Consider the following 25,109-nt stretch of genomic DNA (forward strand, 5'->3'; position numbering starts at 1 on the left):
GCATTTGTCTGACCCAACAGAATAAATAATATTTAATTGTGGGTAGACCTCTTCATGTTAACAGGTATTTTCATATCCAGTAGAAAAACATGTACGGAATGACCATGACGGATGACCATGCTGCAAGTCTGAAAGCACCATTGATTTACAATGTAGACAATCAGCATGTACTGTAGATGCACAGAACAATCTGAGGTCAAACGTGAATTTTTACTGCACACACTTTGAAAAACCTATGTTTGCAAATCCAACATGTGAGCATAACGTAAGGGCATCAGATATGCAGTATAATCAAAAACAGAACTCAGAAAATATAAATGTGGACACTACAAGTACTATTTGAAATGCATGCAATACGTACAGAACAACTCTTGTCTGGATTCCTTTTCCAGTGCTTCTTATCCTGCTGTTTCAGTGCCGTTGAACGTAGAGATGCATGAGCTGCAGTCCGGGGATTAAGCATTAGGATATTCTGTAAGCAATGAGAAAAACAGCCATTATTACATATGACAGAGGAAAATAAAAAATAATGAAACCTTTTCTTACATTTACATGTATACTGAAAGTAATTGTCAAGAACAAAGTAAAATAAAGAATTAGCTAAACTGAATTGAAATAGTAAGGTATGTGTAAGGTTTTGGAAATTTGATTTACCTGGTTTGGCAACATTTACCAGAAAATTTGATTTGTGGTAAATCCACTTACCATGTGTCAAAATCAATCCAAAGTCTTCACTTGCCTTCCAAAAACTTACAGCTCTGGCAAAAATTAAGAGACCACTGCACAGTTGTATAAAAATCATCTTCTCTACATGACTGACACACATTCCATTCCAGTGTCAGTTGAATTCCAACCAGAGTACACCTCATTCTACTTAATGTGCTTCTGATTAGGTGATCACCTGAAAAAAAATCTTATTTAATGAAGGAAAGTATAAAAGTCCCTGCTGTGGTGTTCACAATCCTCTTGCAATAGGACAAGCTTTATGGCAAAACAAGTGCTAGCAATAGCCCAAAAGTAATAGGAATGAAAAAATAACTTTCAACCATGCCATAGGAGTTTAAAAGAGAAGTCTTGAATTAGTTAAAAAAGGGCTCAATTCTGGTTTTACTAGCAGAGGAATAAAGTGAGCGTCATGTTGCTTCCATCCTTAAAATTTCTAAGATGGCAGTCCATTAAAACAAGGTCAAAGCAGCAGACATTGGGAACAACAAAGCTACTGACTGGCAGTGGGCAAAAATGACTCTCCACTGACCGGTATGACCATCATCTTATTCGAATGTCAGTCAGCAACCTCAGGATGACATCAAGTGACCTACAAAACGAATGGCAAATGACAGCTGGGGTAAAGTGTACAGCAAAAACAGTTCATAACAGGCTCCTAGAGGCAGGGCTCAAGTCATGTAAAGCTAGAAAAAAAACTTTCATTAATGAGAAATAAAGGAGAGTGAGGCTGAAGTTTGCCAAAGACCATAAGGATTGGACCATAGAGGACTGGGATAAGGTAATCTTCTCTGATGAGTCTAATTTTCAACTTTGCCCAACACCTGGTCATCTATTGGTTAGACAGAGACCTGCAGAGGTGTACAAGCCACAGTGTCTTGCACCCACTGTGAAACTTGGTGGAGGCTTGGTGATGATCTGGGGATGCTTCAGCAGGGCTGGAATTGGTCAGGTTAATCTTTTTGATGGACATATGAATCAAGCCTCATACAAGGTTATCCTGGAAAAATAGTTGGTTCCTTTTGCTCAGGCAATGTTCCCCAACTCTGCTAGGTCAATCAATGTGTGGATGAAGGACAACCACATCAAATCCCTGTCATGGCCAGCACAAACTCCAGACCTGAACTCCATTGAAAACCTTTGGAATGTAATCAAGACAAAGATGGATAGTCACAAGCCATCAAGCAAAGAACTGCTTAAATGTTTGTACCAGGAGTGGCATAAGGTCACCCAAAAGCATTGTGAAAGACTGGTAGAAAGCACACATGAAAGCTGTGATTAAAAATCATGGTTATTCCACAGAATATTGATTTCTGAACTCTTCCTGATTTAAATCATTAGTATTGTTGTTTCTAAATGAATATGAACTTGTTTTCTTAGCATTATTTGAGGTCTGCAAGTACTATATTTTTTTGTTATTTTGACCATTTCTCATTTTCTGAAAATAAATACAAAATTTAGTGCTTGGAAATTCAGAGACATGTTGTCAGTAGTTTATAGAATAAAAGAGTAATTTACATTTTACTCAAAAGCTGAACATTTTGCAGTGGCCTCTTAATTTTTGCCAGAGCTGTAAATGACACTTATTTGTTTGCCCAAAAAATAATTTTCTTCGCTGCTGTGCTGTCACATACTATCTTAACTTTTAAAAAAAAATTTCATGTCTTTATCGCCATGGATAAGTTGTGACATTTTCTCACTATCCAGATTCACTGTAATATGGCTACTGCATTTTCTGCTTTTGCTTTCATGCAGCAACCATAGTCCCTCCTGATTGGTTGTAGTATATCATGTGATTTGTTATATGCAAGACATTATCGGAAATCCCACTCAAATAATTCATCTCTGTAGACATAATTTTTTAGCAATGTATAAAATGGCAGTCGCCTATATAGGGGATTTTCTCAATCTGAATTACAAATTTTTCATATTTGCCAGATTCAGCTAATGCATAAAAGTTAACACACATTCGAACCTCATAGAATTGATTCACTCATCTCTATAAATAATAATCTGGCACTTTTTCACTTGTTTTTAAATTTGGATGTATTAAAAACATGGTAGCATTGCTAAATATCAGTGGTGTTCTGTAATTCTAGAGTAGACAAATTTAAATACTAGATATGAGTGTATTGATTCAATGTGAATATATTTTTGGGTAATTCGAGGACCCTAGAGAATTTGAACTATTCACATTCATTTATGCAAATCGCTTAAAATGGCTACTGCCTTTTTACATATTGCAGAAGATTGCAGAAGCTAGAGGCCTTCTCTGGTTGATGGCATATTTGAGATTTGCAGCATATCAAATTTGGGAGAAAATGTAGCAATTTTCACAAATTCAAATGACTCTGACTTCTTGTCAATGAACGTTAGATTCTGTGTGTGGAAGACACTTTAGCTTAGCCGTGGAAGAGAGGAGGAGCTCAGCTGTCTCCATCAACTAATATTAATGGTGGAGTGAGTTTAAATGCTCAACTTAGATTAAAAGAAGTGTGCAAGAGGCATCATGGCAGTTGCCTTCACTAACTCTAGACATTGTAGCAGAAAAAGCACCTTGCTCAGCTCAAAAACATTGATTAATTTAGGCTTGAAGGTTTATGGGATATATTTAAGCAAAGTATGTTTCATGTGTTTTAGGCTATGTGCACACACTGCGGATTCACCTGTGGGTTTTTCTTCGCGGAACCGCAGGTAAAGTGACCTGCGGCTTTCCTGCGGTTTCACACCTCTACTATGTTAAAGGTGTGAAACCACAGGGGAATCCACAGAAACAATTGACATGCTGCTGTTTATAAACCGCAGCGAAACTGCGCGGAAAAAAGCGCAGGGTGAGCACAGCGGTTTTTAAAATCCATAGGGCAACATGGTACTGTACCATGTCTGCGGAACTGCTGCAGTTCCGCAGGGCCAAAAACACTGCGGAACCACAGCAGAATCCGCAGTGTGTGCACATAGCCTTATAGTATGGGATTGGATGGGTTACTGTATATTTAATAAGCTATATATCTTTGGCTAAGACTTTCATATACAGATGAATAAATTGTTTTGCAGTAGTCTGGTCCATTGGCCATGTTGGTAGTAAATTAGTCCAGTTAGTAGTTCTGCTTGATAGGAGCCCTGCTAATAGCCTGATAGCTGATGAAATCCCTGGCATCACTTCTGATTTGTAGGCTCGGCACAAAATCATTATTCTGGTGTCACATATGCCTGATGTTATTCCAGGCCTACTAATTAGAAGTACCAGAGACTCAAGCAAGTAGGAGGCAGTTTAGATTAGATTAGATTAGATTAGATTAGATTAGATAAACTTTATTGATCCCGGAGGAAATTACAGTATTACAGCAGCAGAACAAAGATCAAGAACATTACAAGAACAATACACACTTTACAAAATAAGTCTATATGGACAGCAGATGCGGATAGACTGGTACTTGTAACTCACCAATTCCCCCCCATACACTTTGAACTTCATTTAGTCTTGGGATGCTTTACACTTATACATTTGTTAAACATCCCCACAGCTGTCGGAACAAACGATTTTCTATATCTTTCCTTTTTACACATTAGTTGGAGTAGACGCTTGCTGAATGTGCTCTTTTGCTTCGCAAACAGTTCATAGAGCGGGTGTGTATTGTTGCTCATTATAGCCTTGCATTTCTTAGTAATTCTATCCTCTAATACCTCCTCGAAAGTCCTGAGTTGTAGACCCACCGCCGCACTAGCCTTCTTGATAAGTTTATTCAGCTTATTCGCGTCAGCTGTGCGCACACTACTACCCCAGCATATAATTGCATCAAAGATTGCACTCGCCACAATGGATTGGTAGAACATTTCAAGCATTTTGCTACACACATTAAACGACCTTAACTTCCTTAGGAAGTAAAGTCTACTCATCCCTTTCTTGCAAACCTTCTCCATATGGCACCTCCAATCAAGCTTGCTGTCCAGGTGAACCCCCAAATATTTGAAATTCTCCACCATCTCCACATCCTGACCATCAATAGTGATAGGTAAGCAATCCTTCATGCACCTTCCATAACTCAACACCAGCTCCCTGGTTTTCTTTACGTTGAGTTCTAAATGGTTAGCCTGGCACCAGTCAACAAAGTCCAAAACCACCCTTCTGTATTCCTCCTCCCCCCGGTCTCTCTCAATACCTACGACTATCACTGAGTCATCAGAGTACTTCTGAAGGTGACAAAGGTCTGATTTATACTGAAAATCAGCTGTGTATAACGTAAAAAGGAATGGCGACAGCACCGTTCCCTGAGGGGCTCCAACACTACTCCGCACACTATCCGATACGGCCGCCCCCAACCTCACAAACTGTGGCCTGTCCGACAGATAATCAATGATCCAATTCACTAGTCCCTCATCAACCGCCATTTCAACCAGCTTTTTACGTAATAATAGTGGCTGTAAGGTGTTGAATGCACTGGAGAAATCGAAGAACATGGCACGCACAGTGGTTCTATCATTGTCCAAAAAGGAATGTACTGTTTGTAGTAGATACGCTACAGCATCGTCCACCCCCAGACTCTGCCGATACGCAAACTGAAGGGGGTCCGTAAAAGCAGACACCCTCGGACACAAGTAGGCAAGTACAATTCTCTCCAAGGACTTCATCACATGCGATGTTAAGGCCACCGGTCTATAGTCATTATGGGAGCTCGGGAAGGTAGTCTTGGGAACCGGCACCAGGCAAGAAGTCTTCCATAGAACTGGTACTCTCTGTGATTGTAAGCTCCAGTTAAACAGGTGCTGGAAGACAGTGCACAACTGATTCGCACACACTCTGAGGACACGTGGACAGATACCATCAGGCCCTGCTGCTTTACCCATGACCAGCTTACTAAACTGTTCCCTCACATCATTTTCGGAGATCAAGAAAGACTCCGACTTCCTCCCCCCAGTTGATATTGCTCGTCTCTCCCCGGCCCTCTCCTCTGTTGACATGGCACAATTATTGTTGAATCTGTTGAAAAAAACATTCATTTCATTAGCCATGATCAGCCCCCCACCCCCCTGATCTGACCTTGCCTTAAACCCAGTCAAAAGCTTCATTCCAGCCCACACTTCTCTGGAGTTGTTATGTGACAATTTATTTTCCAATTTAATTCTGAATGCTTCACGGGCAATCCTAATTTTCCCCTTTAAGTCTCTCTGAACAATTTTCATTTCCTCCTTGTCCTTCCTTTCAAAAGCTTTTTTTTTCCTGTTTAGTAGATGTTTCAATTCTTTTGTAATCCAAGGCTTATTGTTTGCAAAACACCGAACCTCATGAATAGGTACAATATTGTCAGTACAAAAGTTGATGTAATCAGTAACTCTCCTGGTAACCTCATTAACATCATCATTAGGTTCCCTGGCACATAACACCTCCCAGTCTGTGCATTCAAAGCAGTCTTGTAAAGTCTTTTCAGCTGCCGGAGACCATTTCCTTATCCGTTTAATTGTCGCTGGTTGTTTGCAGACAACTGGTTGATAAGCTGGAGACAATAGTATGAGATTGTGGTCAGATTTCCCCAGGGGGGGCAATGCAGATGATGAGTAAGCATCCTTAACACTGGCATAGAGGAGATCCAATATATAATTGTCCCTTGTAGAACATTTGACATATTGATAGAATTTTGGTAATGAGATCTTGGCTCTATTAAAATCCCCAGAAATGACAGTTAGAGAGTTAGGGTGTTTCGTCTGAAGCCGGGCAATCACCCCAGACAGTACATCCCCAGCTGCCTCTGGATTTGCAGATGGTGGTATATACGACACCACTGCAATAACAAGAGAGAATTCTCTAGGCAGATAGTAAGGCCTGAGGCCCACTGCTAATAGTTCAATGTTTGGGCAACAATGTCTCTCCTTTACTGTTACATGCCCCTGATTACACCATCTGTTGTTAATGTACAGTATCACTCCTCCACCCTTCTTCTTACCGCACTTCACTCTGTCCCTGTCAGCCCGAACCATTTGAAACCCCGGTACCGATATACTTGAATCCGGGACGTCCTCATGCAACCAGGTTTCTGTAAAGCACATGAGACTGCATTCCCTGAACTCCTTCTGGGTCTTACTCAGAGCCAGCAGTTCATCCGACTTGTTACCAAGCGATCGTACATTACCCATGATGATGGATGGGACTGCAGGTTTAAACCTTCTCCTCCAGGACTTGGTCTTCTTGCCTGCTCTGCAACCTCTGAAAGGTCTCCTCATTTCCCGTGGAACATGTGGTATTGCAACTGCTGGAGAAGACTTTGTCCTGCGCATTTCCAGAAGACGACTCCTTGAATACACTACTCGATTAGCGACAGACCTAGGGACAACCATCCGATCAGTGATTCCATCCATCCCGGGAGACCTCTCCGTGGCATACTGTATACGGTGCTCTCCGCTGAGCACATATGGCTGTATCACTGACACAGGCTGTGGGCAGCAGCATACATCCGTCGGTAGTATTAGCTGAGATGGACCATATTGCGTACCCCAAAGTGGCCATGCCAGCAGGGGACTTGTGGGTGGTAGTGGAGGATCCGGGTAAAAACCATATGCAGTGTGCCCGGCAGCAGTAGAAAGTGTGGGGGTGTGCTGCATTTTCCATCCCACAGCAGACCAGCGTGCAGGAACGTCGCAATCCACGAGATGAAAACGTTGCATAGATCCAAGGTTGAAATTAGAGGTCCAAAAAGACATCAGGAAAGGTATAAAAGACTGTAACAAACAAAATAAAATAAAATAATAGCTGCTGCAATGGGCTGCCACTAGCAAGGCGCCCTATTGTCTCCACAGTCTGGCAGAGAGCAGACAGGCACGTCTGCACACCTCCGAGTCCAGGAGAGAATTATTGGCCACAGGCTATTGATGTCAGAACTGGACCATTGTTCTCAAATTGACTTCATGCTCGTGATTTAGTTTAAGAACTAAACCAGACTAATAACTATTGTTATATTGTTATATGCTTGATAAACACCCCAGTTTGTGGTTGAAACTCATAAGATTTTTTTTACATTTTTATCTATGGTCATTCTAAATTGAAAAAAGAAATAAGATCAGTGACAGCACCTTAAAGGGAATCTCTTAATCATTCATATGCTCATGTCGAACATTGAAAGATAACTACATTAATAACTTTTTATTTGATGTACTTTGTGCTACTAAGGAGAAATACTCAGTTTTATCAATATGATAATAAGGTGTTAAGTGCTCTGGGTGGGATAAAGCACTTAATGAAAGTTTGCCTCACAAGGTCATTTACTTCATTAGCCCCTACTTCTCTATGTTGATTGATAGCTGAAGTTAGGTGCCGGGCAGGAAATAATGTGCCTGCTCACATCACCATGATCCTTGAGCTTGCACTGTAAGTTGTCCTTCTGAGGTCACTGGCTTCAGCGTGCCTCAAGGCATGCACCTCTCATCGATGCTCATTGTGCTCTTTGCTGGACAAAGCACATATTGTCTCAGTTATATATAGACAAAAATTTAGATTTCTCTAGAATAATTCAATGGATAGGAAATAAAAATCTATCAATGTATTTATCATTCAAAGACCTACATGATATAAACAGTCAAGAGAAGTTTGACTCATTGATAGATTCCCTTTAAATAGAGAAGATACTCAGGATACAAACAACTATGAATGTTATGATTTTGCTTTCTTTGCCCCCATCTTTATAACAGAAGTGTTGCTCTTATTAAACTGCTAATGTGCACAAGCCAAGCTCAAATATGATAAGCCCAATGTAGGGACACAATAGTCAATGTGCAAATATTATACTTTTTACATAATTACTTTTTATGCTCACATCTACACATAAAAAAGCAAGAATTATTGTAGAGATTTATTTTAGCTCCTGCCCATTTAATTATTTTTTCATCAGTTGTGCACACTGGAGTAAACTAACAATTTGAGAAGGTAATTTCATATATTACTCGCAATCTCCCTGGGCAAATATATACCATTTTCTACATTTCAAACAACTTTGAAAAAAAGTAAACTTGAACTTTCATAATGTACCAGGATTGGTATTCTAAAGAATACTTAAACCCAAATGTAACACTTTATTTTTTTCATAAATAGTTTTTATTACATTTTTCCAATTACCAAACATTTTAAACAGTATGAGATAAATCACTTTTACTACAAGAAAGGAACAGGGCAAGGGTGAGTCAGGAATGGAAAGAAAACTATGGTTAGGTGCAGGAAAGGAAAACTCAGGTAGAAACAGAATTGGATAGACTGGGAAAGGTGAGAGGGAAAGATCTAAAACAAGACGGGAGAAATAATAAAAAGAGGAAACAACTTTAAAAATATTTATGGTGATCATTTGATTAAGTTAAAGATAAGGTTCATTGGAATTATTTATACTGGGAATCATTTATTCTCATATTAACTAGTTGTCCTACCATTCGCCTAAGAGATACCGTAACGTACAATAGTTATAAAACAATTGGAAATGTATTGCTCCATAGTGACCCATTCCTTTCGTATTTGACAGTATTATCTGTTCTTGATATGCTTATAGATGTCATGTGCCTCTACTATCTCTATAATAAATCCTAATATAGAGATATCTTTTTTTCTTCCAAAATGTTGCTATTAGATGGTTTATAGTATCTAACCCCTATTTTGACCTTAATGACCAGGCCAAATTTTGGCAATAACTCTCGATCACTTCAAAGTATCCCAGCAATTCTGAGATAGTGTTTTCAAGACACATTGTACTTCATGACAGTAGTAAAAATTTGTTTGATAAGACTTGAATTTAATTGTGAAAATATTGGAAATTTAGCAAAAATTTTAAGCATTTTGAAATTTAAAAATGTTTAATTTGTATGCCCTTAAACCAGAGAGTTATGGCACACAAAATAGTCAATAAAAAGAATATCCCACATGTCTAATTTACATCTGCATCATTTTTTAAACATAATTTTTTTTGGTAGGAAGTTAGAATGGTTAAAAGCGTAATTTTTCAATTTACAACAAAATTTACAAAACCATTTTTTAGAGACCACATCACAATTGAAATGACTTTGGAGGGTCTATATGACAGAGAATACCCAAAAGTGACACCATTCTAAAAATTGCACCCCTCAAAGCTCTCAAAACCACATTCTATAAGTTTATTAACCCTTCAGGTGCTTTTACTTTTTTTTTAAAGCTACTTTAGCCCTATTTTTTCTATTTCCACAAGGGTAACAAGATAAAATGGACAGCAAAATTTGTTTTTTAAAATTTTCCTGATTATCTGATTATGCAGATACCCCGTATGTGTGGGAAAAACGTTGTTTGGGCACTTGACAAGGCTCAGAAGGGAAGGAACACTGTTTGACTTTTTGAGCACAAAAATGGCTGGAATCGAGAGTGTATGCTATGTCGTGTTTGGAGAGCCCCTCATGTGCCTAAACAGTGGAACCCCCCAATAAATGACCCTATTTTGGAACTCAGACCACTCAAGGAATGTATTTTGATGTTTATAACGCAGGGACGTGAAAATAAAAAAAATCTAATTTTTCCCACAAAAGATGTACTTTTAGCCCAAATTATTTTTTTATTTTCACAAGAGTAACAGGAAAAAATGGACACCAAAATTTGTTGTGCATTTTCTTCTTAGTATGCCGATATCCCATATCGGGGAAAATCATTGTTTGGGCACACGGCAGAGATCAGAAGTTAAAGAGCTTCATTTGATTTTTTTAACTCAAAAATGGCTGGAATCGAAAGTGGATGGCATGTTGCTTTTGGAGAGCACCTGATGTGCTTAAAGAGTGGAAACCCCCAGGTGCCTCACAGAAGTTTATAACGTAGGGATATGAAAATAAAAAAATCTCGTTTTTCCCACAAAAATGTACTTTAACCTCAAATTTTTTGTTTTCATAAGATTAAAAGGAAAAAAATGACCTAAAAATTTGTTGTGCAATTTCTTCTGAGTATACCAATACCTCAAATGTGGGGGAAGACTACTGTTTGGGCACACGACAGGGCTCGGAAAGGAAGGAGTGACATTCTGGAATGAAGACTTTGATGGAATGCTCTGTGGTCATCCTGTCTCATTTGGAGAGTCCCTGATATAACTAAAACAGTGGAACTTCCAGATGTGAAACCGACGCCAAGTGACCCCATTTTGGAAGGATTTTATCCAGGTGTAAAGTGAGTATTTTTAAGTCACAGATACTACACAGAATTTGATAACATTAAGTAGCCACATGGAAAATTTTCATTTTTTCATGAAAATGTTGTTTAAGCCCCAAATTTGTAATGTTCACAGTGGATAATAGGTGAAAATGGACCACATAATTTATTATGCAATTTCTGCCAAATGTGATGATGCCCCATATGTGATCAAAAACTTCTGTTTGGGCACATGTCATGGCTAGGAAATGAAAGAGTGCTATTTTTCTTCAAAAAAAATTGTGAATACCATGTTGCATTTGGAGAGCCCCTGACATGTGAAAACAGCAGAAACCCCCCAAAAGTAACAATTTTGAAACGCGGTGGGAAATTTTCTCATCGCACTCGCAGTGACATCACATAGGTGAAGTAAATTCATTGTCTGATGGCACCGCGAGCAGGAGAACTTTCTCATGCCTGCAGTGCCATCAGACAGGGAACTCGTAGGAGAGTCTCTGCTGGATGACAAGCTGCATGGTCGCCTCATGCAACCATGCAGCATGTCATCTAGATGTAGCAGAGCTAGATCCATTGTGGGACAAATGGATTATCATCATCTCTGTGGAAAGATGAGGAATATTGTTGATTGTTTTTTAACTATTTTTCAGACAACAATGGTGTTGGTGGAATGGGTGAGGTCGTAAGTATGATTTAATTAAGATTTATTAGAGGAGTCTCTGTCATTCTTCCAATTAAAGGATTTTAGTCTGGGTGTCTGTGTTTTTATACAATATGACTATGGGGTTAGTAATTGGGGCATCTTATTGATGCCTTTCAATTACTAACCTTGGGGTTTGATGTCACCTGACAACACAAAGGTGACCTCAACCCCCCAACTATCACCCCACTTGCCACCGCTGCAAGGCAAGTGGGCAGATCAAAGCTATTTGCCAAAATTGGCAGATCTTAGAGATATGCCTTTTCTTGGGCAGCTGAGAGCTGATTTTTTTAGCCTGGGGGCCAGTATACATGAACCCTTCCTAGGCTATTAATATCAGCCCTTAGCTGTCTGCATAGCCTTTGCTGGTTATTAATTATAGGGGGATCCTATGTCTTTTTTTAGGGTCCCCCATTTTAATAGCCAGTGAAATATACAGTTGTGAGCTGATATTAATAGGCAGGGAAGCGCCAGGGGTTTTTCCCCTTTCCCTGGCTATAAACATCGGCTTCCAGCCATCAGCTTTCCCTCTGCTGGTAAAGAAAATTATGCAGCAGCATGCTCCAATTTTTTTCAGAAAAATAATCTTTTATTAATTAAATACATGTACAGTGAGCTGCACACACACTGTACTAATTGTATATGTCACTGACATCTATATATCTATCTATTCTATATGTATTTAATGTATGCAAATCATCTATTCTATGCTGTCGGCTTCTCCTGTGATTTTACAATACACAGCTGCTGAATTGCTGGCTTTTTTCTATTTAGCAATTTATCTATCTATTTTATATATATATACACTCACTGGCCACTTTATTAGGTACACCTGTCCAACTGTGTGTTAAGACTTAATTTCTAATCAGCCAATCACATGGCGGCAACTCAGTGCATTTAGGCATGTAGACATGGTCAAGACAATCTCCTGCAGTTCAAACCGAGCATCAGTATGGGGAAGAAAGGTGATTTGAGTGCCTTTGAACGTGGCATGATTGTTGGTGCCAGAAGGGCTGGTCTGAGAATTTCAGAAACTGCTGATCTACTGGGATTTTCACGCACAACCATCTCTAGGGTTTACAGAGAATGGTCCGAAAAAGAAAAAAAATCCAGTGAGCGGCAGTTCTGTGGCCGGAAATGCCATGTTGATGCCAGAGGTCAGAGGAGAATGGGCAGACTGGTTCGAGCTGATAGAAAGGCAACAGTGACTCAAATTGCCACCCGTTACAACCAAGGTAGGCAGAAGAGCATCTCTGAACGCACAGTGCGTCGAACTTTGAGGCAGATGGGCTACAGCAGCAGAAGACCACACTGGGTACCACTCCTCTCAGCTAAGAACAGGAAACTGAGGCTACAATTTGCACAAGCTCATCGAAATTGGACAGTAGAAGATTGGAAAAACGTTGCCTGGTCTGATGAGTCTCGATTTCTGCTGCGACATTCGGATGGTAGGGTCAGAATTTGGCGTAAACAACATGAAAGCATGGATCCATCCTGCCTTGTATCAACGGTTCAGGCTGGTGGTGGTGGTGTCATGGTGTGGGGAATTTTTTCTGGGCACTCTTTGGGCCCCTTGGTACCAATTGAGCATCGTTGCAATGCCACAGCCTACCTGAGTATTGTTGCTGACCATGTCCATCCCTTTATGACCACAATGTACCCAACATCTGATGGCTACTTTCAGCAGGATAATGCGCCATGTCATAAAGCTCGAATCATCTCAGATTGGTTTCTTGAACATGACAATGAGTTTACTGTACTCAAATGACCTCCTCAGTCACCAGATCTCAATCCAATAGAGCATCTTTGGGATGTGGTGGAACGGGAGATTCGCATCAGGGATGTGCAGCCGACAAATCTGCGCCAACTGTGTGATGCCATCATGTCAATATGGTCCAAAATCTCTGAGGAATGCTTCCAGCACCTTGTTGAATCTCTGCCACGAAGAATTGAGGCAGTTCTGAAGGCAAAAGGGGGTCCAACCCCTTACCAGCATGGTGTACCTAATAAAGTGGCCAGTGAGTGTATATATATATACATACATATATATATATACTGTATGTGTGCTTTGAAGAATATTTCCTTTGAAAACAATGTGTAAAGTACATAGCAATCGCGCTGCATTCGGATGTAAATCGAATGCTAGGTGTGTATAATCAGATTGTACTCGCATGACACTTGAATTACACTCATGGGACTCTTGGCAGGGAGACTCCAAACAATTTTTCACACGTTTAGTGTGACTCTAGCCTTATAAAAAGTTTTTTTTGTTGCCAGATTCCGAGAGCTATCATTTTATTTTTTGGCAAACAAAGCTGTATTAGAGATTATTTTCTGTGGGACGCTATTTCTTCCTGCTGTGTCCTGCAGACCATGTCAGTTATATTTTCTGTCTACGGCGTGAGTAACTGACTCTGGTAGTACCCTGATTTGTCCTCCTGCATTTTCTGGCCTTGCCCGTGTCTGTTCCTCCCTCTTTGCCCGTCCCATCTCAGTGTTTCCTGATTGCTTTTGGATTTCCCGGTATTTGACTCGGCTTTGACTCTGACTTGACATTGCCTCTGGTCCTTGATTCTTCTGCCTTTTATCTGGTATTGACTCTTTGGCTCTCCACTGACTCTGTGCTTGTTTTTCCCCTTACTGCGTCACGGTCTAGGTTTTAACTCGGCTTGTTTGACTATTCAGCTGCCACCTGGTGGTGGCTTCGCTGCAGCACTGCAGGTCTGCTCTTGCAGACTTGCTACTATCCTTCTACTTTATTGCCATCTAGTGAAAGTTGCAGTTACCTGCATAGCTGCAGTATGACATGCACTCCTCCCATTTGGCACAGGTGATTTTTAATTAGCACAGAAAAGGGTATAGCCAATTTCTGCTCTCATTGGAGAGCTTTAGGAAGGCAAGTTTCAATTCTCCTTTCAGTTGGTGTTGGTGCTATGCGGTGGCCATTGTTACTGTGGTTTTGTGCTGGTGGGGCAGTGCAGTCTCGAGTAATGGGGACTCAGTCTTGCAGCATGGGCGCTGTGAGGCATCAAGCCTTCCGCACTGCCGGTGTATTGTCGCTGCGGCAGATGGTCGGGGTATGGCTCCCCTCCTTTAGGGCGATAGGGACCAACTAAGAAGTTTGTCGTGACATGGCAGTGAGCCTCATACAGTCTGAACAGAATGTTAATCTAAGAACCTCATGTTCAGTTATATATATATTTTTGCCTAGGGACATTAGATCAATATATGATTTTTGGAGGTACTGTCCATTCTCTTTTTCAGCATATCATATACCGGTATACTTTTTTTACATACAACTTTTTGCTCGCTTTTTATTTATCTTTTGTAAGTCACTATGATGAAAAAGCGACATTTTTGGTGTGTGTTTTATTTATTTTTTATAACATACCAGTTTTATAGAGTGGGTTATTCCGGACATGGTGATACCAATTATGTGTACTTTTTTGTTTTTGTTTGATCACAAACGCTGCCTTTTGAGCGGCGAAACAGTTTTTCAGGATTTGTGTGCGTTTTGTTGGGGTTTTTTTTCTACTTTTTTACATATTTTTTGAAACTTTTTTAGTACTTTTTTACTTAGTCCCACTGTGGGACATGTATAGTTTTTCGTTTGCTCATTGGTCTCATACATTGCAGTACTCTTGTACTGCAGTGCAAGAGACTGACAGTATCTCACTGATTGCCTGTGAGACCCATCTTATAGCTAGATCTCATCGGACACTGTATCCTGGGATCATCACATGACCTCAGGGCACTATAGCAATGACCCCATTGTAACCACTTAAATACCGCTGTTACTATTGACAGCAGTATTTAAAGGGTAAATCAGCCATAATTGACTATATAACTGTCCGGAAGTGTCAGCTGGACATGACATGGCGCAGCGCTATACTCTTATTCCTCAGTGTCGTTAAAAAGTGGCGCTGAGAAATAAGATCCCTTAATGACCGCCATTAAAAGGCATATTGGTGGCCATTAAGGGGTTAAAATATGCGAGATAATAAATTGAAGTTGTTTTAAAACTTTATGGATAGCCAGTGATGGCATGTCCATTTGTGGGGTGAGAGATATGCTAACTGCAATAATGTCTCGAATGAGCGTTTTGCACACTTTATTTCAGACAGATGCATTACGAACTTGACAAGTCATTATGCTACACTTCACTTCTGCCATGTTGCAAGAGTTGGGCCCCATAAAGCAACTTTTGTTTTGATTGCAACTTTATTTTTTTTCTAATAGATATTGGGGCTTTCAACGAGTTTTGAGAAGTAAGAGCAGTTAGCTGCAGAATTATTATCCATCACGATCCATCCATATAATGTACAATGCATACCTTGTAACCTATTGAAGCCATAGAGACAAAATAAAAAATGGACCAAATCATCCATAGTCTCTTCGTCAAGAGAAATAGTAAGCAAGCAACTGAGAGCCAGCACACAACCCTGCCTCAGACAGATGTTGTGTCATACTATGCTTCTTAGGTTATTTCATGTATAGAAACAAGTTAAAAAAGAACACATCTGTACCTTTTAGTGTAAGAGCTCATGCCGAAGACCACTTTTTTCAAACAATTGCTGTTCATCATTTTCATGGATATGACTCATACATATGATGTTCTATGGGGCTGTGCACATGTCCTATTTTTTCTTCAGACTGAGTAATCCACATAAAAAATGTGAGACGTGTCTGATTTTGATCCAAATGTCACATCAAAATTGGTTAATGCAAGTCTATGGCTCTGTGTAAAAAAACAGACTTCACTTGAATGACATTCGACTGCGGTCTGATTTTCACGGACTGACAGAATGGAGAGGGTGGAGAAACTTTTTCTTTTTTTTTACTCTCTCAACGTCCAAGAAAATTTGATGCCACTCTTATTAAACTCTAATCAAACTTTGATCAGAGTTGATCAGAATAAACATACCATTTTTCTTGTGACGAAAAAAGTCCTGTGACCCTACTTTAGGGCCTCCTTCACACGTCAGTGTCTCTCATATGTGTGGTGACGGTTTTCATACATAACGGAGGCACTTGCACACATAGACCCATTCAAATGAATGGATCTGCACACATCACTGTGCTTCCATAGACCATTTATCCATGGGAATAGCAATTCTGATGTGTCCATTTTTACTCAGCAGCATGGGACACAAAACGTTCCGCACACATGCACACTGATGACACATGGATAACATATGTATGTCATCAATGTGAACCATGCTGCAGTCTGGGAAAAAGCGGTACAGTTTGCGCTGTTCCCAGGCATCATAATTTCAATGGTGTTACTGTTCGTCACTAAAGCTGCATCCCAAGGTCAGCTTAGTGTCTCCTGGATTCATAGCTGAGCAGTCACATCATGCCACCTTTCAGCCATGCAATCCTGATACAGCAGAGCTGGAGTTCTTCACTGGATAAATGGATTGTCCTCGGACTGGTGAGAAATACGGTGTTTTATTATTTTAATTTTTGCAGTAATAAAAGGAAAAAAGAGGATGGGGTGTGTTTATTTCAAATAAAGGAGTGTGTCCTTATTTCAATTAAAGGACTTCATTCTGCCTTTATATTTTTAATAATATCACCATGGGGTTAGTAATGGGGAGCTTCTTATAGATGCTTCTCCATTAATAACCCTTAGACTTGATGTTAGCTGCCATAAAACAGCTAACATCAAAATCAACCCTATTACCCCACTTGCCACTGCACATGGGTACGTGGGAAGAGTGAGGCTAAGCATCAGATCTGGCACATCTTATGGATTTGCCATTTTTGGGGCAGTTGAGGGCTGATGTTCTTAGCCTGGGAGAGGTCCAATATCCATGGCCCCCTCCTAGGCTATTAATATCAGCCCACATCTGTCTGTTTAGCATTTGCTGGTTAGAAATTATAGGGGGACCCTACATAATTTTTTTCTGGGGTCCTCCATAAACTAAAAAGTAAAGGCTAAGCAAACAGCTGTGAGCTGTTATTGATAGCCTGGGAACCTTTTGGATATTGTCCCCTTTCGCAGATTATTAACATCAGCCCTCTGAGGTCTGCTTTCTATCTGCTGGTTATGAAAATTAAGTTGGAGCCCATGCTATTTTTTCTTTTAAATTATTATATTTTTCTACACACGATGTATGCAGTAGTTGCTGAATACAACTCCCATCAATGTCTGCTGGTCACACTGATCTCGGGGAGACCAGGCGACAATAATTAGAGCTGCCTTCAACACCCAGAACCTAGGAACAGTGTGAACTGTGCAGCTTCTCCCTGGCATCGGTACGTGTCACACTGATGCAGCACACAAATGCCACACATATGCAACACACAAACTTGGATAGCTCCGGTACTGAATTTTTTCAGTACTGGAAATATCAGGACATGTGAATGGGGCCTAAGATAACGTTTTGAAGAATGCATTGTTCATTAGTGAGCTGCTCGTGTGCAACCAAGAATTTCAATATGCAAGTGAACATCAATTTTCTATGTCGACCTAAGATTGTGTATTTATTCTAGTGCCTAAGTTTACTGTAGTTATGGTTGTTTTAAGATGGTGTGGGGAAGGTGACCTGATGGACGGACTTGTCAGTAGGGAAAAGGGACGGTTTGTGCACTTTAGACAGATGTTTGTAATGACAGAAGGGAAACAGCTGGGGAAAAGTGTACAATGAGTGCAGTACCTTAGTTTGACCACAAGATGTCAGGGGGGAGCATGAGTACAGGACTTGACAGCAGCTTATGGCTGTAGAAACCATTAGTCATGGAGGGCGGGGAGACAGGAGCCCAGGAAGGTTATAAATAGGACAGGAGAGGGTTCCAGAAAATTCCAGTCCTGGGAGGAGCTTGACAGGAGAGGAGACAGAGAAGGAGTACGAACAGTAGTGGAGAGCTCAACTAGGGGACTGATTAGAAAAGAAGTCAGGGGCGTGGCCCCGACACGAAGAACCGCAGAACAGACGAGGCCCTGGGGGTACCAAATTGATGACAATCTCAGACCTGTGAAACACGGGCGGTAGATAGGCCTAGGGCAGCCCCAGTGAAAGAGCTGCGAGGAACATCACTATGACAAAAGGAAGGTGCAGGTACCCAGGCCTCAATATGGAGAGCTGTGGACGTGCTGCGGTGTATTGCTGCGGTCATCTGGAGGACGGCCAATAAACCCAGACCTGTTGTACCCGAAATCTGCCTCAGTCTCGTGTCTGTGTCGTCTGTTCGCGGTAAACAGGGGACAACCCCCCTGTCATGTGCCCCGTCCTGTATGACGCGGCCAGCAGGCCGGTAACTAATAAAAACAGGACACGGCACGTGTAATTGTCCAGTGTGACACGGCCCGCAGGCCGGTAACTGATACAACAAGACACAGGGGATAGGGAAACATTTACAACGGTGGGCCCTGCGATAGGGAATGGGGGACGTGGAGACCTCCTGCACTCCCCTGAGTCAGTGTCCCTAACACTCCTAACGTTCCCTATACAGGCTCCTCACCTGTCGCTGATCAGGATACCTGTCACCCTAGCACACCCTACACCTATTCCTTACTAGGGAGCTGGGTGGTGCAGGCACTGGCCCCACCGCTGTACTAACACCAACATGAGGAAAAGAGACAGACAGGGAAACACTTAGCTTTGCTCTGATGCACTTGCTCCTGGCAACAGAGTCCAACACCTGAGTGCATCTTCCTCCCACCATGTCCAACACCTGGGTGCAGCTTTACAGCAACAGCATCCAGCACCCGAGTGCCGCCTTGGAGCAACAGAGTCCAGCACCTGAATGCAGCTGTCCAGCAACAGTGTCCAGCACCTGAATGCAGCTGTCCAGCAACGGAGTCCAGCACCTGAGTGCAGCTTCCAGCAACAGAGTCCAGCAACTGAGTGCAGCTCTACACCATAGCTGCCACTCCACCAAGCTTTGCAAGAATTCTTCACTGACACCATAGCTGCCACTCCAGGACTCTGACTGAGCTGCGCTGGACTCTCCTCAGCTCTTTCCTTCACCAAGGATGGTTGGAAAAGCCCAACAATTTCATCAATGTCAGTGAGTACAACTGACACAGATTTATTGAGTAAACACACCTGTCAGTGATTCCCGTGCAATTACACTAACCACCACCGGGGGCAAAACTATCTCTAAAAACACCAGTGCAATGACCATACTGGCCACCGGGGGCAAAACTATCTCTAAGCACAAAGCTAAGAGAGAGAGAAAAAAAAAGGTTACCAGTGCTCTTATCTGACATGATCCAGCATGGATCATGACACCTCCAAGCTGGGCCACCTATCCTACAATGGAGTGAGGATCCATCCCATATCCAAAAGACATGTTTATTAGTGAGCTGATTGTGTGCATCAAAGCATTTCAATATGCAAGTGAACAGCAATTTTCTATATGGACCTAAGATCCATCTGTAAAAAAAAAAAAACAATTAAAAAAAAACATCATGCATTAGTATTGTTTTTTTGTGGACAAAACAATGCTTGTATGAATGACACAAAGCTGGTTCACCAGACTTCAATGCGGAAGTCCACTGTGACTTGCTAATGGATGGAGTCAGGTTCACAATTTGTGCACTTTACAAGCCCAAGCAATCACATTTTGTGTGCGAGTTCAACCTAACCCTGTCTAGGATAATAATGAAATGATTGCTGCTAAGTGAACTTTACAAATCAATACTTATAGTTGTATTAGGATAATTTTATTGACTAATGTCTATGATTCAGGGAAAATGGCACTGGTTGGCAAAACACCGCCCCTCATTCATTGCGGAGCTCCAAATGTCTGTGGATCAATGTCACTGATATCATTATATGTGATATCACCATTGTATAATTTTGGAGCATTATTGTATATCCACTTGGTACATACATATTTCGCATTCTCTAACTGCACACATACACTGCAATGTAGCAAGATATCTTGATGCAGAAATTCAACACCTAACTTGATATGTTCAATGGCTTGTACTTTGTTAAAAGGGTTGTCTGGCCTTGGGGTACAAGTCTGCAGCTACTGTGTGTGAATCCTTACAGTGTGCGCACTGTACACTGTGAGTTTTCTCCCGTACTGGTATCAGAAGCAGGCGGGCGCATGACCATAAGTACATGCAGTTGCATGCTGACAAGATATTTGTGACCGGACACATTTCGTATGAATGCTGGTGCTGGCATTGTCACCCTAGAATCCTCACAGTGTGCACTGTAAAGATTCGCAAGTCTGTAGTCACATAGACTTACTGCAGACTTTTACCCTAAGGTCAGACATCCTCTTTACGTATCCCTTTATAGCTCTCTATATCAAGATGAGGTTTTTTTTTTCCTGTGTCAAGGTATAGTTGTTTGATAGGTTTAGAACTCCAACATCTATATTAGCTGTAGATTTTACAAAATGGAAAATCTGTAGCTAATTGCTAGGATTTAATTGCAGATTCAGCAGCAGATTTTTCAAAGATGTAACTTTTATCAACACCAGGATTAAAATCCATAAAATAAATTAACATGATTTGGATGTCAAGCGCCGTAGCACTGGAAATATGCTGCAGATATTTTGCGCCGCATATCTGAGCCACGTCCTATGCTAATTCTTTGCATTTGTGTACACCCAAAAAGATAAGCTGTGAAATAGTGTAACTCTCTCCAATGATGAGATCAGTGCTCTGCAGTTACCACTCTAGCAGCATGGCAATGGCTGAAGAGTTGGGTTTTGCCATCACTGACTCAACCATTGTGTCGGAGACAAATCATTCAATGCTACAAAAAAATGTATTTTTTGTCAAATATTTCCGCTTCTTTTTACAACATTGTCAAATTCATTCTACAAAATATTCGATGCCAATTCACAATGTAAAATATATCTCTAATAAGATATATACTCGATTGTTCATAAGCTTATATATACTGTACACCACAGTTGAGTGCAGAAAAGATTTTTTTTCACAGAATGGATCTCAACATCATCTAAATCTTTTGATGTTTTGATGGACAAGCTAAGAGCTAACAGAGTGTTCCTAGAGTTAATGATGAGAACTTCACACAGCGCGCAATAGTAACTCTGCAGCAATATGCCAGGTGGAACCACTGGATATACTGAAAATCTGACACTGACTGATTACTCCTCATTTTATAGTCCATGGTGCTTTGACAGAGCACAATTTTAGTTACAATTCTTGTTTTACCAAAACTTTCCCAATCTGTTCTGCAACTGTTACATCTCTCACTGGTGCTCTCTGGGTTCACAAACACCAATCAATCATGTTTTAAATTCTGAGTCTCCAATTTAATTCGTCAAATGAGTAAATCCCCTGTAAAAGTCAATCACTGTGTCAGACTAATGTTTTATTTCTGAGCTGTTCTTACCATATTAGATACTGAAAATAGAAAACAAAGTATAAAAGGGTATCTTGGCACATAAATGAGAGATCAAGATAACATGTACTATAGCTACATGTTAGAATGACATATTTAAGAGAAAGTACAACTTTATTCTGGGGCTACATGGCCATTTTGGCTGTGACAGAGGCCAGTCAAAGATCACTATGTGCTGCTACTACATCGCAATATAGTACAGGTGAATGGGGCCTCATTGCCACACTTAGAATACTGCGACCACAACAAGAAAGAAGCAAAAAAATAAGACCGTGGTTGACTTTTTGTGACTTGTTTGTCACTGTGCCCTCCATGTCACAATGCAACACCAATCACCTGCGTTACCCTGCAATGTAACAGCGACCAATCTTTGACCCTGTAATATGCAGGTGCTTGGATGCAGTAACACAAATGCTGCAGAGCAGGGGTTAACTATTATTTAATTGTTCAAAAGCAATGAACTCCTCGCAAGGAGAAAACAGGGGAAAAGGGATGCTAAACTGAACTATATAACAGTTGCTTAACTAGTCAGTCTTTTGTTAACAAGTTCACTTATCATGGCTCTGCAGTCCATCACTCTCTGAAGGTCCAGTGGGTAATAGAATGCCGACGGAGGACGGTATAGCATCTTCAGGCGTAGCCGACCAACACACGGTCCTAATTCTGTCAGCAGCGGGCGGTCTCCGGTTCTGCCCGCTGAGCCCCTAGTCCATTTAACTGCTGAGCCGAAGGGTAGAGCTCTTAGCAAGGTTCTGCATGGCCCGTGACTCTCTGAGCAGCTGCCGTCACTTTAATGACTGCCCTGCAAAGCATTGCTTGACGTGCGCTTCTATGTGTGCCAGCCGACACCTGGATGTCCGTATTGCAATGCTCTGCCTGACGCGCATTACCCTGTGCGCCCACCGATATGAGTGAGTCTCTCATGCAGCCATCCTGTCTCTGCACACTGCGGCCTATCATTTTCCTCACTGTTGCCGTGATCCGCACCTACTCAACAATCTGGCAGGAAGCCCTCCTACGTTTCCACACAACCCCTTTTAACTTACTTCCCCTGGCCATGCCCCCTTCACCCAAGTTACTGGCTCACTCCATCTGCAATTTCATTCCCTCCAGCAACAAGCGATTTGGATCCAGCAGTTCTGGACATGGTGCTTCAGCGGACCTTGCAGCCCGGTCCTCTCTTCTACAGCCCCACACTCGGTCCCCTGACCAATATCTCCAGGGCAGCCCAAATCTAAAGATAAGACAGATATTATGACTACACTCCTTTATGCACAAATACAGTGGGGGAAATAAACATTTGATTCCTTGCTGAATTTGTAAGTTTGCCCACTTACAAAGACTTGAGCAGTCTATAATTTTAAGGGTACATTAATTTTAACATTGAGAGACAGAATATCAAAAATAAAATCCAGAAAATCACATTGTGTAAATTATATAAATTTATTTGCATTTTTCAGTGAGAAATACGTATATGATCCCTCTGGAAAACAAGACTTAATACTTGATGGCAAAACCCTTGTTGGCAAACACAGCAGTCAGACATTTTTTTGTAGCTTATGATGAGGTTTGAGCACATGTCAGCAGGAATTTTGGTCCACTCCTCTTTGCAGATCATCTCTAAATCATAAAGATTTTGAGGCTGTCACTTGGCAACACGGAGCTGCTATTCCCTACGTAAGTTTTCTATTGGATTAAGGTCTGGAGACTGGCTAGGCCACTCCATGACCCTTATATGCTTCTTTTTGAGCCACTCCTTTGTTGCCTTTGCTGTATGTTTTGGGTCATTGTTTTTCTGGAAGACCTAGTTACGACCCATTTTTAATGTCCTGGTGAAGAGAAAGAGGTTGTCACTCTGGATTTTACGGTACATGGCTCCATACATTCTCCCATTGATGCGGTGAAGTAGTCATATATCCTTGGAAGAGAAACACCCCCAAAACATAATGTTTCCACCTCCATGCTTGACAGTGGAGACGGTGTTCTTTGGGCCATAGGCAGCATTTCTCTTCCTCCAAACACAGCGAGTTGAGTTAATGCCAAATAACTCAATTTTTTTCTCATCTGACCACAGCATCTTCTACCAATCACTCACAGAATCATCCAGTTGTTCAATGGCTAACTTCAGGCAGGCCTGCCAATGTGCCTTCTTGGGCAGGGGGACCTTGCTGACACTGCATGATTTTAAACTTTTAGGCGTAATGTGCTACCAATGGTTTTCTTGGTGACTGTGGTCCCAGCTGTCTTGAGATCATTAACAAGCTCCCCCTGTGTAGTTTTAGGCTGATTTCTCACCTTCCTCATGATCAAGGATACCCCACGAGGTGAAATTTTGCATGATGACCCAGAGTGATGTCAACTGACAGTCATTTTGCATTTCTTCCATTTTCTTACTATTGCACCAGCAGTTGTAACGCTGCTGTGTTTGTACTCTGTTTACCTGGTGTTACTCTGCATATCTCTACTTTAACCCTTCGCTCCTTTCCCGCTAATGAGCTGGAATGCTTTTGTCAGTTACCTGTATGGATGCTGCTCAGTTCCCGGCTCCGCTGCGTAGCCATACATACCTGAGTGTCTCCGCTGCGCTGCATGAACACCCACATCCTGCCCGGGCTGCTGCTGTGGAAACTACCCACAGGTTGCAAGGTCCTCTGCAGTTGTGCATTACTTATCACATGTGTTCAGCCTTGCAGCTGCTGCCAGGTGTCCTTTGCTGACTGGTTTCTGGCTGTGATTAGGGTGAGCGTGGCCACACCGCCCCTGCTTTTATGAGGAATGGGTGTGTGCTTAAATTGCTGCTCCCAGCCTATTGCTGTGAGGCAGCTCTTATATAAAGTTCCCCTGCCCTGTGGGGTGTCGCCAGAGCTTCGCATTAAATTTCTGAGTCTTGCTGTGTGTGTTTGGTGTTCAGCGCCTGTTCTGCCTGCCTGCAGTTCTAGGGGAGCTGATGACTGTTTTCCGCCTGCTCTGTGGGCAGAGTAGCCAGATCCATTTCTGTTCAGTCTGTTATCAACTTTGGGACTTGTGATGTCTGAGTTCCTGGAGTTGTAATGTTTATGTTTTGGTACCAAAGTCCTAGTCCTGATTCCTGCTGTGTTATGATCCTGAAGTCCTTCTGTGTCTTGAACCCTGTACCCAGTGACTGTGACTCTTGGCTAACTGATTTTCTGTGATCTAACCTGGGTTCATCTTGGAAGGAAGAATTTGGTGTGTCTGCTGA

At 41.4% G+C, this 25,109-nt stretch overlaps 1 protein-coding gene across 2 annotated transcripts in view; it reads right to left on the reverse strand.

The window, feature by feature from the left end:
* The window catches only part of DPYD (dihydropyrimidine dehydrogenase), a 1,593,199-nt gene that overhangs the window by 1,481,984 nt on the left and 86,106 nt on the right, over positions 1-25,109 (reverse strand). The window contains exon 2 of one of the 2 annotated variants that reach the window (XM_073571401.1): positions 362-472. The exons of the other annotated variant lie outside the window; for it this stretch is intronic. Within the exon in view, the coding sequence (XP_073427502.1) occupies positions 362-472 (111 nt within the window). The remainder of the gene's footprint in view (positions 1-361; positions 473-25,109) is intronic. 2 annotated transcript variants of the gene reach the window in all.

Source organism: Dendrobates tinctorius, unplaced genomic scaffold (genome assembly GCF_039654945.1).
Source record: "Dendrobates tinctorius isolate UK_male_01 unplaced genomic scaffold, ASM3965494v1 ptg000029l, whole genome shotgun sequence".
Lineage (NCBI taxonomy): Eukaryota > Metazoa > Chordata > Amphibia > Anura > Dendrobatidae > Dendrobates > Dendrobates tinctorius.